This window comes from Lynx canadensis, chromosome C1, assembly GCF_007474595.2.
Source record: "Lynx canadensis isolate LIC74 chromosome C1, mLynCan4.pri.v2, whole genome shotgun sequence".
NCBI classification, from domain to species: Eukaryota; Metazoa; Chordata; class Mammalia; order Carnivora; family Felidae; genus Lynx; species Lynx canadensis.
The window spans coordinates 209,999,305-210,012,711 of NC_044310.1; the positions used below are offsets into that span (position 1 = coordinate 209,999,305).

The following is a 13,407-nucleotide window of genomic DNA, read 5'->3' on the forward strand; positions in this document are numbered from 1 at the left end:
ATATTGAAGTATGGTAGGTAGCTTCCGGAAAATCAGCTTGTGTGGTTAAATTGTGGAATGAACCAGCCACTTGTTTTATGGAACGCCATTTTTCCTTAAGACTGATAAACCATGGTTATTCAGATTTGGATATTTGGCACACATTTTCTCAAAAATGAAATAATTGAAGTCTGTCACTTTAAGGAAAATAACTGATAAAATTCACACTTCCAAAGCAAATATTAGAATTTTGGAAAATTTAGGGGCGCCTGGGTGGCGCAGTCGGTTAAGCATCCGACTTCAGCCAGGTCACGATCTCGCGGTCCGTGAGTTCGAGCCCCGCGTCGGGCTCCGGGCTGATGGCTCGGAGCCTGGAGCCTGTTTCCGATTCTGTGTCTCCCTCTCACTCTGCCCCTCCCCCGTTCATGCTCTGTCTCTCTCTGTCCCAAAAATAAATAAACATTGAAAAAAAAAATTTTTTTTAAATAAAAAAATAAAAAAAAAAGAATTTTGGAAAATTTATTGACTCCATCATGAACTCGACAGCTTTACATTACTTTTTGATAAGATGAGCAGTGATAGTTTTTGATTTTGTATAAGGAAATTGTTAACATTTGGAAGATTTGTATCAGATATTTTCCCAAATGATACAAAAACGGTAAAAGATTCATTTAAAGTGCAAGATAGATTAGTAGATGTTACTTCAGAGAGCAGAAAGGAGTTCATTGATAGGATTTCAAATTCCATTTTGTAGCTAATCTTTAGGAAATTATCACTGTCGTTTTGGCTGTGATGTCAAGGAAAATATTCACAAGTATCTGAAGAAACTATTCAGATTCTCCTAGTTTGTTTAGCTAGGTGTCTATGAGAGCAGTTTTTTTCATACACTTTTACATAAACGACATATTACAGGAGATTGATCTTCTGTTAAGCCCAGCCATTGAAGGGATTTGCAAAAATGTTGTGACTCTTAAGTTCCTTTCGTTTTGGAAAATATACTTCTTTATCCTAAAAATGCTACTTACGTTAGTGTATAATGGCTTTATAGTTAATTTTAAAAGTACGAGATTTAAAAATTTTTCCATTTTAATTTCTGTATAGACGTATTGTTAATATAGCACATTTAAACAAAGACTCTTTGGAGTTCTCGGTAACATTTCAGAGCGTAAATGAGTCCTGGACCTCCTGGCTGGCTCAGTCAGAAGAGCACGCGGTTCTTGATCTCAGGGTCCTTAGTTCAAGCCCCATGTTGGGCGGGGAGCCTAGTTTAAAAAAAAAAAAAGAATGTAAATGAGACCGGACTCCAGAGTTTAAGAACAGCTGTGATACATGATGTGTTCAGTATTAGCCTGTTTCCACATTTTATGGCCACCCTATAGGTAGATTAGCCTTGCTTTAAAAAATAAATAAAAAGAACTCTTTCTGTATTTATTTTCAGCAATGTTTTTGGAACAGTGCCCGTGGGTGCTTCTGCACAGACACAGCCTGCTTCTTCAAGTGTGCCTGCTCCATTTGGAGGTATGTGTTTCCGGTGTATATACCGGATTTTCTAAAGAGCCTGTGTAGACTGTAGAACATTTTCTTACGGGTACTGGAAGGCAGTCAGAGCAACAATTTATTATCCAAAAGCTCTAGTTTTCTGGTCTTCATAAATGTATGAACAAATATTTTAAATGACTGAATACAAATATGTTAGGATTTCATAGCATATTTTCTAATTTTTTAAAGCTACGCCTTCCACAAATCCATTTGTTGCTGCTGCTGGTCCTTCTGTGGCATCTTCTACAAATCCATTTCAGACCAATGCCAGAGGAGCAACAGGTAAGAAATAAATATAGATTATAGAACAGAAAGCTTTGGAAAAGGTATTTATTACAAAGACATCATGGGAAGAACATCAGAAAATAAAGCTCTTCTTTGTTACTGTAGTGAATGGGAAGTGGATGGAAGAGTTTGTCCATAAAGACATACACTAGCTGGGGGCGCCTGGGTGGCTCAGTCGGTTGAGCGTCCGACTTCGGCTCAGGTCATGATCTCGCGGGTTTGCGGGTTCAAGTCCCGCGTCGGGCTCTGTGCTGACAGCTCAGAGCCTGGAGCCTGCTTTGGATTCTATGTCTTCCTCTCTCTCTGCCGCTCCCTCACTCACGTTGTCTCTCTCTGTCTCCCAAAAATAAATAAATGTGAAAACATTAAAAAAAAAAAAAAAAAAAAGGACCTACGCTAGCTGAAAGTTTATAAAATCCTGGACTTCTAATATTTGGGAGGAACCCTAGAAATTCTCTAGCGCCCCCTGGTCCCCATTCCCTGCTTTCATTCTTCAGGTGAGGAAGCCCAAGTGTGGAGGCGAGGCCTCCTTAGAGCCCTGCGCCCTGCAGCCACTTTGTGACCAAGGTGGGACTTTGAACACCAAAATTCTGACTTATTTGGTGATCGGGTTTTGGAATTACTGGTTACTACTCATTCAGTCTTAATAGAAAAAACTTACGAGAAGTTGTTTTGTTTCTTATTTTCCTCTCCACGAGATGGCAAGGAAGGAATGAGCTTTGTTACATGAGGTCTTAAAAATCACGTCTTTTCCAGTGCTTATCTCTTTTAGAGTGTTCACGTTTTTTAACTTACACAAACCTGATTTGATTTAGGGAATGGTATTTTAATATTTTCTCTTGATAATTTTTTAATCCTCTTTATTCCTTCCCTTTTTTTTGTTTTTGGTTCATACTGCAAGCCAGCCACATATTTTTTTGTATTGAGCCTCTTTGATTTTTGTCTTATCAACCTGAACACCAGAACTGTTTGCCAGTACCTTGGAGCGTCAGCAAGTGTGTGTGGAGTTGCTGGATACCCAGTAAACCTCAAGTTGGCCAGCTCTGTTTTTGTGTATGTGTCCCGGTGCATTTAGAACTAAAGCTTTCAGCGTATGGCATATATTGGTGTGGAATCTGGAAAGAGTAAGGTGCTTGTAACATGATTTGTGCCGTAAGAATTGGTATTTACTAGTAAATCTCTGTCATAGGCAAGAGTAAGAATTGTGGTATTAATGGAGTTTGAACTATAACTTTCCTTTTACGTAAATGTCTTTAGTCATAATTTGTTGGTATCTCGCATGATCGATGTTTAATAAGTATTTTCACAGATAATTTTTAAAAAATGGTTTGTGTTTGTTAGAATTCAAGTATACCTAATCAGTGATTGTTTTCGTTTCTATGTGTTTCAGACAAAAATATTCATCAGTTATGATACATGTAACATTTCCGTTTCTTAGCATGCTATTTTGACTTGGCGGAATGAATTTGTAAAATGTCTCACGTCACATAGGGATTTGTGCACTGTGTCGTTTAATCCTTTTAGTTCTCATCAAATAAATGTTTTAATCACTCCTTGACAGCTGAGGGAACTGAGGCTCAGAAAAGTTAAGTGTGGATATGTTTTGGGTACAGCCAGACTTGTGTTCAAATCCTGATTTAGTATTTACTTGCTGGGTGATCTTAAGATGCTTTTTATATATTAGTTGTGTGGTGAATAAAGATGATAGAAAGATGTACTAACATTTGTTGAGTGTTTAAAATTATTGACAAGATACTGTTGAAACATTTATAGCTATCATAACCCCATTTGACAACAGAAAGATGGAAATTCAAATTGTGCCTTGGCTAAAACTTGTATTGATCTAACTTCTCTGAGCCCTATTGTTGGCCTTCTCTATAGAATGTGAGTAATATTCTCCTATTGGCAGGGTTTTTGTGAGAATTTAGATGCTACAAATCATCTTTGCATGGTGTTTGCATTGTCCTGTATGGTAAATCATTCCTATTATTTTCCTTTCATGACTACCTTGAAGTTAGTTATGTCATTAGCATTAAGGGCTTTTTATTTTTTATTTTTTTGCTTATTTTATGTAGAGTATGAAAGTCCTTTAAAGTTAAGGTTCTATATAAGATGTACATTAATATAAAACATACAGTATATGTTCAGATAATATAAGGTAATTTTAGTATTAGGCTAAGAAAAATTTATTGAAAGGTAAATCTGTGTCCATAAATTTTTATTTCAAGGTTAAAAAATTTCTCTTTATAAACTGCTTTGATTTATCACATTGGTCACCTTCATTAAATTGTTATAGAATTGATGAAAAGTAAATGTTAGCTATATGTGTTTCTATTGAAGTTGAAATATGAGCAACATTTTGACAAATACACTATGCTCACTATGCTCAGGAATTTCCAGTGTCAAAATTAATATTCTTTAGGGAATATTTCTTGTTGCTTTCAAATATATTGTTGAATTCCATTTGAAGTAGCTTTTGTAAGACGGATTGCATAATAAAAGGTAAAACACTTTACTGATAACATTTCTTTCTTAAAATATATATTTTAATAATTTTTCTTCTGCATCTATAAAGCTTCGAGGCTTTAATTTTCTTCTGCCATGTTACATAGAAACTTTCATTAAGATATCAGCCAGTATGGCCTAAGACCTTTTTTATTTTAGGATTCTGTAATAGCATTTTTTTAAAAAAAGAGGGCTCTTGAGACCTTAAATCTAACAGATTTAATACAGTTTTCAATTATTATGAAATTCTGTTAAAACTCTTCAATCTCTCCTTTGCTGTGGAATGAAAAGTCTTTATTATTTCCCTAACTTCATTTTAATGAATGATTTTTTTAAAAAATAATTTTAGAGAGAGTGAGGGGAGAGGGGCAGAAGGAGAGAGAGAACCTTTACACAGGCTCTACATGCAGCTCCAGAGCCCGACGCAGGGCTCGATCCCACGATTCTGAGGCCATGACCTGGGCCAAAATCAAGAGTCAGATGCTCAACTGACTGAGCCACATGAATGAATGAACAAAGATTTTAAAGATTTTTTTACCCCCCAGGAGATGAACTTACTAGAGATGTAGAGCTGAAAATCACAGTAGCATCTAGGCTAGTGTCCTTGTTTTATTATCTAGGGGGAGACTGGTTTGATGGGTTTGCCTTAATAAGGGTTCAAAATTAATTAATGGCACAAATATTTGTACCTAGAACTCTTCTAAACTAGCATAGTTTCCACTGGTTCCACCCATTCCACTCATTAAGAATATAGCTAAGAGAAATGAAAATGTATGTCCACATAGAAACTGGCGCACAGATGTTCCGTTGCAGCATTATTCATAATAGCCAAAGGGAGGAAACAACTCAAAATGTCCATCAACTGATGAAGGGGTAGACCAGATGTGTTATAATCATACAATGGAATTTGCTTGATAATAAAAAGTAATGAAATACTGACGAAAAATAATGAAGCAGACATGCTGCAACATCAGGCTAAAATAAAGGAAGCTAGTCACAAAATAATGTGTAACTTGTGATTCCTTATACATGGTGGTGCATCCAGAATGGGCATTACAGCATTCCAGGGCTAGAACTTGAGAGGGCATCGTTGTTGCAGGCTGAGGCAGCAGCAATTAATATTGGTTCACAGTCACTGTTGACTAAAGGTCAGTTTTTATCAGAGTGTATTTTGTACAGCATGTCTCTCGAGATGTTATCAAATACTTCATGGGAAAGGGTTCTATGCTCAGATATACATGGGAAATGCTGGTATAAACAATTTAACCTGCATTTTATTGTAGAACTTCTCAAGAGATTTAACGTGCTGTACGAAAGGAGATAAACATAAAGTGACCTACCTTATTTATTATAGAATCCTTCCCCCGAATTACCTCTTTGTTGAATTCATAACACAGTACTGGTGTATCTTTTAAGTACACATCTTTTAAAGTGATTTGCAAGTAAAATACATTCATTGAATATTTACATCATTTTAAAAATTTTATTGTTAAATTTATTTTTACTGCAGCTTTGTAAACAAAGAAGGTATTGTTATCCCTGTACCTGTACCCTCTATTTGCAAATGAGGAAACTGAAGCCTGTAGAGGTTACATAATCTCTTGTAGTTAGAAAATGACAGAACCAAGACTCACAACCACTCTTCTCTCCCAATTGCTCTGTTTCCCCAAATTTAATTGGTAATTTGCTAATGTAAAAAGCATACATAGATGGACCTGTATTTTAGAAACAATTCCACTCCAGAAGGTTAAAACAAACAAAAAGTTTGTAGTACTTAACAACCTAAGCTTGTTTTCTGTTCATTACGTTTATTTGTATGTAACCTCTCTGGCCTCAGTTATGCCAGGTAAGATTTGCAGAAGATGCACTTCTCTCATCTCTCTTTTCAGCCATTAACATTTTCAATTGAAAGTTGCACTTACCTTTCTAATGAACTGCATTGAATAATTTCTCCCTTTCATAATACGTAGTTCGCTTGAGTTATCTTTATGTATTTTTAGTTAGTGTACAGAGTTGTAAAGAAAACAGTCAAACATCATCCAGGTGCTGTCTGCAAGATCCGACTTTCTAGAGGCAAAAGGTAGATTCTAGATCATTTTAGATGATCCTGCGAATAGCAATTTGGGGTGTAATTCATGAGACCTACAAAGCCTTGTTATGGACACGGTTGTATCTTGATACTTAAAATACGTTAGCATTTATTTAAAAGTGGATTTCATAAATGTTTTTTTTCATTTGATATTTATTTTTCTGGTATTTATTATTGGCGATCTCCCTTTTACTTCAAACAGGTTAAATATTACAGTGTCGTGAATATAGTTGAAATTAAAAAAACTCTTGGTGGATATGTTTTTATATGTATTCTTATGCTACCTACTTTGTAACAGTGTATTCTAATTTTAAAAGTTTTTAATGAAACAGATTTGTTTTGACAATAGTTAACCATAAGTTAATTGACATTGGTCTCTCTATGGCTTTCCGTAAGGCCTTTCTGGAGCAATGCATTCTCAAGTGTTCCCTCACGCTCATTTTGGTAGGTGGCCACAACTAATACCTAGATTTGTGTGGCAATCTGTCTACCTGCTTGTGGAAGCTTCTGCTAGTGTTCTGGATCCCTGCATGTGGAATTGAGTTTTTTCCATGTTTTAAAATGGAGTGGGCATGGATGTGTGGCATCGGGGTTACATTATATTTAAAGTTACATGAAAATTGTGGTGATTTGTTTTTAACGCTGAAAAGCATTGTTGCTTACCTCCATGGTCACATTAGAATGTTAATAGCTTTTTTGATTATTTTTCTTGAGTTTGATTTCATAGTACTTTGACACCTTTTCGACACACCAAACCATTTTACCACATTATTCCATGGAGTTTGGTTTTGCTTAACTGTATACAAGTTGCGCTTTTTAGTGCTTTCTTAAAAGTGATTTGTCAAAGTTTGTCAGTGCGTTGTTGTCTGTTATGAAACCCTTCTGTTTCCCTTGCAGTGTGCTTATTATTCTTTAGTTCACTTGCTTCCTAGTGGCTTGTTTTTCCTTTTTGTCATCAATAGTAATTTCAAGAAATTTGGCATTCTAATTAGGTTCATTGAGAAAAATTGCCTTGATATAAACAATAGGATTATGAAGATTACTTTGGGCAGTATCTGTAACATGACTCTCAGGTTTTTTTCAATAAAATATAAGTCTATGTGACATTTTTAGTTATTAATTCCTATGCCTTAAATCAGAGGTCAAATTGGTAAGTTTTTTTATATCAGGAAATTCAGTGAATTGCCACGTTTTTGATAGCATCATGCCAACACTATTTCACTGTTGTAATTACTAATATTCCGTATTAAAAGCACCATTATTGGCTCTTACTTTACTGAGACTTTTTCTAGGACATTATTCAGAAGGTTCTGTTTTTAATCTTCACTAGTAGTAAGTAATAAATTGTTTTACTACTACATGTGTTTCTGTGATGCAGATTCGATTATAAGTAATTTATAAGTGGGGGAAGGATGGCAGCATTACCACATATGTACTGGTTGTTCACACATGGATTTCAATGCGGTATTGATCACAGTGCTCATTCACCCTACATCCATCTTTTCTAAGAATGCTTATTTCACTTCATTTTCAGTCTTTGTGCATTTTGCCCCAATTTCTTTAACTCAGCAGTCCTAACCTTAAACCCCGTATCCAGAGCAGTCTGTTTATCTTCCAAACAAGAAATGGGTATCCATATATATTTCTTTTGGAATTGATGTATTGGGAACCTCACATATTCTTTTAATTTTGTGGGTAGTTTTATTAGAGAAACCCCTCCCCCTCCTACCCTTTTTGGGCTCTGGTTACAAAGCTGCATAGGTCTTGAGTGGCCTGCTTCTAACCCCATTTCTCCTATAAGTCTTGTTAATTTTGGTGAACTATTTTTTAGAGGTCTAAAAAAATTTTTTTCAGAACATACCTTATTACATTATAGTAGTTCAGTGGACAAAACTAAATTTTGGGCCATTTTACGTATATAGCAAAATGAAACTAAAAAATGTATGCTAGGATACATGTGAATTGCATCATGATTAAAAGTTGACTGCTATTTATTTAGACTTGAACTTTCTATAATTATTTTGAGAAGTTTTCTTGTGATTTCAAATGATAGTTTTATTCTTCGTTGGGTTTCAGGAGAACAAAATGTTATCGATTGTGTTCAGCTGTAGAGTGCTAAAGCTTCCTGCTAACTTTGTTAAGAGTTTTGGAATTTAAAATGCCTTTAACGTGCACCTTAATATTTTTCGAGGCAAATTATTCTGTAATATGTGGTATGAGAAACAAAGCCTGCTCTGTTGTGTGGAAATGATCAGCCCTTGCTTTCTCTGTCAGCTGCGACCTTTGGCACCGCGTCCATGAGCATGCCTGCGGGGTTCGGGACTCCTGCGCCCTACAGTCTTCCCACCAGCTTCAGTGGCAGCTTCCAGCAGCCTGCCTTCCCGGCCCAAGCAGCTTTCCCTCAGCAGACAGCGTTTTCTCAACAGCCCAATGGTAAGATCCAGCACTCGACTAGCTGTAAGTCCACCTCAGATGGCCTCCGTGTATCGTGACGCTGTATGTTTGGACAAAGAGGCTCGTCTAAAGAATGCCGTGGTATTGGCATTGTCTGCTAACGTTTACCACGCGAATATAGACGCCCTTGGTGATTTGGGCCTTGGAAAGTGGAGTGATTTGGTGAGATCTTGTAACCAGGTTATAGATTTAGGGGAAATCAGAGACTCTCTAAAGACTACCCCTTCTTCTCAGAATCCCCAGTGTCTGTCTTAATAGTATATCTATGTTCTGATGTTCCTCTTGATTTTAAAAGACCTTGCGTGTGTATTTTTTGTATAAATTATTTATTTTGGTGGTGTAGACCAGATTTCCAATTAGGTAACTATAGAGTTTGTTACTTGTTTTCAGGAACTTTCGGTAGAGACCAGGGTTGGTTTTTTTACCCATTAAGTTCATTTGCTAAAGTTTGAAAGTCCGTAGATTTGAAGATTATTCTTTTTTTTTTTAAATTTTTTTTTTTTTCAACGTTTATTTATTTTTGGGACAGAGAGAGACAGAGCATGAACGGGGGAGGGGCAGAGAGAGAGGGAGACACAGAATCAGAAACAGGCTCCGGGCTCTGAGCCATCAGCCCAGAGCCCGACGCGGGGCTCGAACTCACGGACCGCGAGATCGTGACCTGGCTGAAGTCGGACGCTTAACCGACTGCGCCACCCACGCGCCCCTGAAGATTATTCTTAAATTATAAGTGTGTGTTTTCTTTTTTGAAGTCAGGTAAAAATTGGGTCCGGGTCCATGGCAGAGCCATAATGATAAAATATTTCCTAAGGAATACTGCGCTGTTCACACGAAACCATTGTGTTGCACTCAGAGCCCGTCTCAGATAGTCCGTCCCAGGCTCATCTATTAACTCCATCCTTTGAAATGGCAGCAGTTGACGTAGCTGAGAAAGATTAGAATTAACCATTTCTGAGGAGCTGTGTGAAAGCTCTTTTGAGATGTGCCACAGGAAGTTCTGTCTCTGGTATTTGAAAGAGCATGAGACTCAACAATTTCATATTGGTACTTTACTATTGCCCTGGTGGGAATTCCTCTGAAACTCCTTCTGAAGTTTTACAAGTTATCAGATTGTCTCTTAAAGGTATGGCTGATAATTGGTGGTTCTGTTTTAACAAGGTGCAGGTTTTGCAGCATTTGGACAAAGCAAGCCAGTGGTAACCCCTTTTGGTCAAGTTGCAGCTGCTGGAGTATCTAGTAATCCTTTTATGGTAAGTGAGACACAGTTTTAAGCACTTGCATAAGTTGTTGTGTATTATTTGCAGATTAGGAAAAGCAGGATGTGACTCTGCTAGATGCTGTTATTCTATTGATGTCATGTGATGAGATTTTACAGATTGAGACGGCTGTCATGCACGATCCTTTTGTGATTTAAAAGCCACACATTAATCAGTTGCAGATCAAAACATGGACAGTAAATAAGCTATTTTAGAACTTGAGACTTGTCTGCTTTCTTGTCAACATAACATTTTATGAGTGGCTGTAGGTTTAGTGAACAGTATGAAAAGGGCTTGAAGTCGGAGGTTTGGTTTGAATCATAAATGCATTTTCTTAAGGGCCAAGTCCTTTCTGAGAATCTGTTATGAGAGTTATATGAAGTAATGGGTATTAAAGACCACCTAATAGTTTTATTATAATATGTTGCTGATAACAGTAATGAATAAATGTAATTGCCAGTAGTTATAAAGGAATTTCTAATGTAAATACTGTTTAATTAAATCAGAGTTAATCAAATAAAGTTTATTTTCCTATTTTCCCCACATACACCACTCTTACATGTCTGTTTCATCTTATGTTTTCCTTTAGACTGGTGCACCAACAGGACAGTTTCCAACGGGAAGCTCATCAACCAATCCTTTCTTATAGCCTTATATAGACACTTTACTGGAACGAACTTTTACGTGGTCACATTACATCTCTCCGCCTCTTGCACTGTTGTCTTGTTTCACTGATCTTAGCTTTAAACACAAGAGAAGTCTTTAAAAAGCCTGCATTGTGTATTAAACACCAGGTAATATGTGCAAAACAGAGGGCTCCAGTAACAACTTTTAACCTGTGAATTGGCAGAAAAGGTAGCGGTATCATGTATATTAAAAATTGGCTAATATTAAGTTATTGCAGATACCACATTCATTATGCTGCAGTACTGTACATATTTTTCTTAGAAATTAGCTATTTGTGCATATCAGTATTTGTAACTTTAACACATTGTTATGTGAGAAATGTTACTGGGGAAATAGATCAGCCACTTTTAAGGTGCTGTCATATATCTTGGAATGAATGACCTAAAATCATTTTAACCATTGCTACTGGAAAGTTACAAAGTCAAAATTGGAAGGTTTTATTCATTCTTGAATTTTTCCTTTCTAAGAGCTCTTCTATTTATACATACCTAAATTCTTTAAAAATGTAGAGGGATACCTGTCTGCATAATAAAGCTGATCATGTTTTGCTACAGTTTGCAGGTGAAAAAAATAAATATTAGAAAATATGCTATCGTTTTTGTGTTCTTGCTGCAATGCCTTTACCAAAGTGGCCTTAAAATATGAGTAGTGAATTGAGAACATCTTGAATTCTTAAATTAGAATTTCAGAAGACTTCTAGTGACTAACTTTTATGTCTAAAAGAGAAAATTTTATAAAAAGGCCATGTAGAAAATTTATTAAAACTACTATGACTGCTATATTCAGGAATATGTCAGTGGTAAAGCATTTAAATGTAGCTTGTCAGATTCACCGTAATCCTTCTAATTTCTTTGCAACTTCTTAATTTTGTGAAAATTTGTATATATGAAGAATTTGCATGTATGTGTATTTACAAATTTTTTTAAGTATCTTGAATTCTCAGACTGCAGAAGTCCTATTTTAACTATTGATTTTTAAACAAAAATATTGTCTTTGAATGTATTGGAAGCAGACATGCATTAACTGTGACATGATTGCACCTCATTTTTTTTTCCTTTGTTTGGATAAACTGATATTGTTAAAATAGGACATTTATTTATGTTCATTTCTGGGGGGAAACAACCTGGAACCCAGTGTTACCTTAAAGTTATAGAATACTTTGTTTAAAAAGGAAACAATACTAATGTTAGGTTATATCTTTTTGTTAATACTCAAGACATGAACTTGTTTAAATATTTATGTACAGTGATGCCTCATTCATCAGGTCATAATCTAGAAGCCGCCTCAAAACCGAACACAGCTGAGAAACTTGGAATTTTAATTTTTCTTAAATGCCTTTGAGCAACGCACAAGAGTCACAGAGTCTCTACGTGTTAGAGCTCATGCATTTGTTTTTATGCGAAAGTTTGATCATTTGATTTACCAGCCCATAGCATATTTAAGTTCAGAAGTGGTGGTTTGGAAGGATACAGAAAAGCTGTGGAAAACTGTTGACCATTTAGTATAAGGACAGCTAGGCCAGCCTAGAGGATGTCGCCGTATGACATCATCATCTGACAGTGGTCTGTCACTAGGACTCTGTGTCATCAAGAAAAGGTAACATCACATATACAAATATGTAATACGTGTTTGAAAAGTTTCATCTTACAATGAGTGAACGTTTCGGAAAAAGCTTTAGTATTAAAAGAAGTGAACGTCGGTTTCTTCAGACAATTTATTTGTGTCGAATACCTTTTCCAGTGGTGACTACATGAGTTGTTGCACTATCTTAAAGTCTGTGTGGTGTTTCAGACTTGCCACAGCATTGCTGTCCGTTGTGTCTCCAACCGAACGTGTGGTTGATGAGCAAGATGGCTGGGAAATCCCGGCCCCTTTTTGAACAGTATGCCTCTTCGCTTAGAATCGAGTGAATGTGGCAAGAGTCTAGGTGTGTGCGTGGGGGTGTATACTTGGAATACCTACAGTTTGGGGTCTCCCTCCAGCCCCCCTTTCATGGAGGGAATACTTAGGAAATGTCTTTGAATTTCTATGCTTTAGATTGTATTGGGTCCCAGGCAATTCATATGTACGAAGTTATGCTATATAATTGTAGGCCATTACCAAAATAACCTACCAGGCTTTCCATCTGAGAAATAAGTAAATTAAACAGTTGTTATTAAAATAATTTTAAAGACTGTTTTTTTTTTTCTGGGTAAATCTTGAAGTTTGTAATGAAATGAGAACTCTCAGTTACTGACTTACTACTTTAAATGAGTGCTTATAAAACCCAAATGCTTAGCTTAAAAAGTGATCCAGCTTTAATGTGGATTTAAATCCACTTCTGTTAAACCTTCATATTCAGATTTGCTTTTGGTTTTTTGTAGACCATCAGAATTGTGTTGAGTGCTAAAGAGGAGAAAATCCTCGAAAGCGACGAGGCTGAAGACCTACACGTTTTCTGGCTTACTGGTTGAATCAGATCTTCTCTCCCGTCTTTGCTCTGGGAAGAACATTTTCTTTTAGGGTGCAAACATTGTCGATACAGTTTAAGGGCATATTTTATGCTCGTTTTTGTGACCACAGAGATGAGGCAATCACTTTGTTCCTTAAAACCATCCCTTTTGGCAGTTCGGA

The 13,407-nt window shown here is 36.3% G+C and overlaps 1 protein-coding gene across 8 annotated transcripts in view; it reads left to right on the forward strand.

Annotated features, from left to right (window-relative positions):
- The window catches only part of AGFG1 (ArfGAP with FG repeats 1), a 73,963-nt gene extending 61,906 nt beyond the window's left edge, over positions 1-12,057 (forward strand). For 4 of the 8 annotated variants that reach the window (XM_030327233.1, XM_030327237.1, XM_030327238.1 and 1 more), the window contains 6 exons: positions 1,418-1,497; positions 1,708-1,800; positions 6,794-6,841; positions 8,672-8,830; positions 10,010-10,101; positions 10,697-12,057. In XM_030327233.1, coding sequence (XP_030183093.1) covers positions 1,418-1,497; positions 1,708-1,800; positions 6,794-6,841; positions 8,672-8,830; positions 10,010-10,101; positions 10,697-10,756 — 532 coding nt within the window. In that variant the 3' untranslated portion in view covers positions 10,757-12,057. The remainder of the gene's footprint in view (positions 1-1,417; positions 1,498-1,707; positions 1,801-6,793; positions 6,842-8,671; positions 8,831-10,009; positions 10,102-10,696) is intronic. The other 4 variants (XM_030327235.1, XM_030327239.1, XM_030327234.1 and 1 more) reach the window with 3 other exon arrangements.
- Positions 12,058-13,407: the final 1,350 nt, after the last annotated feature.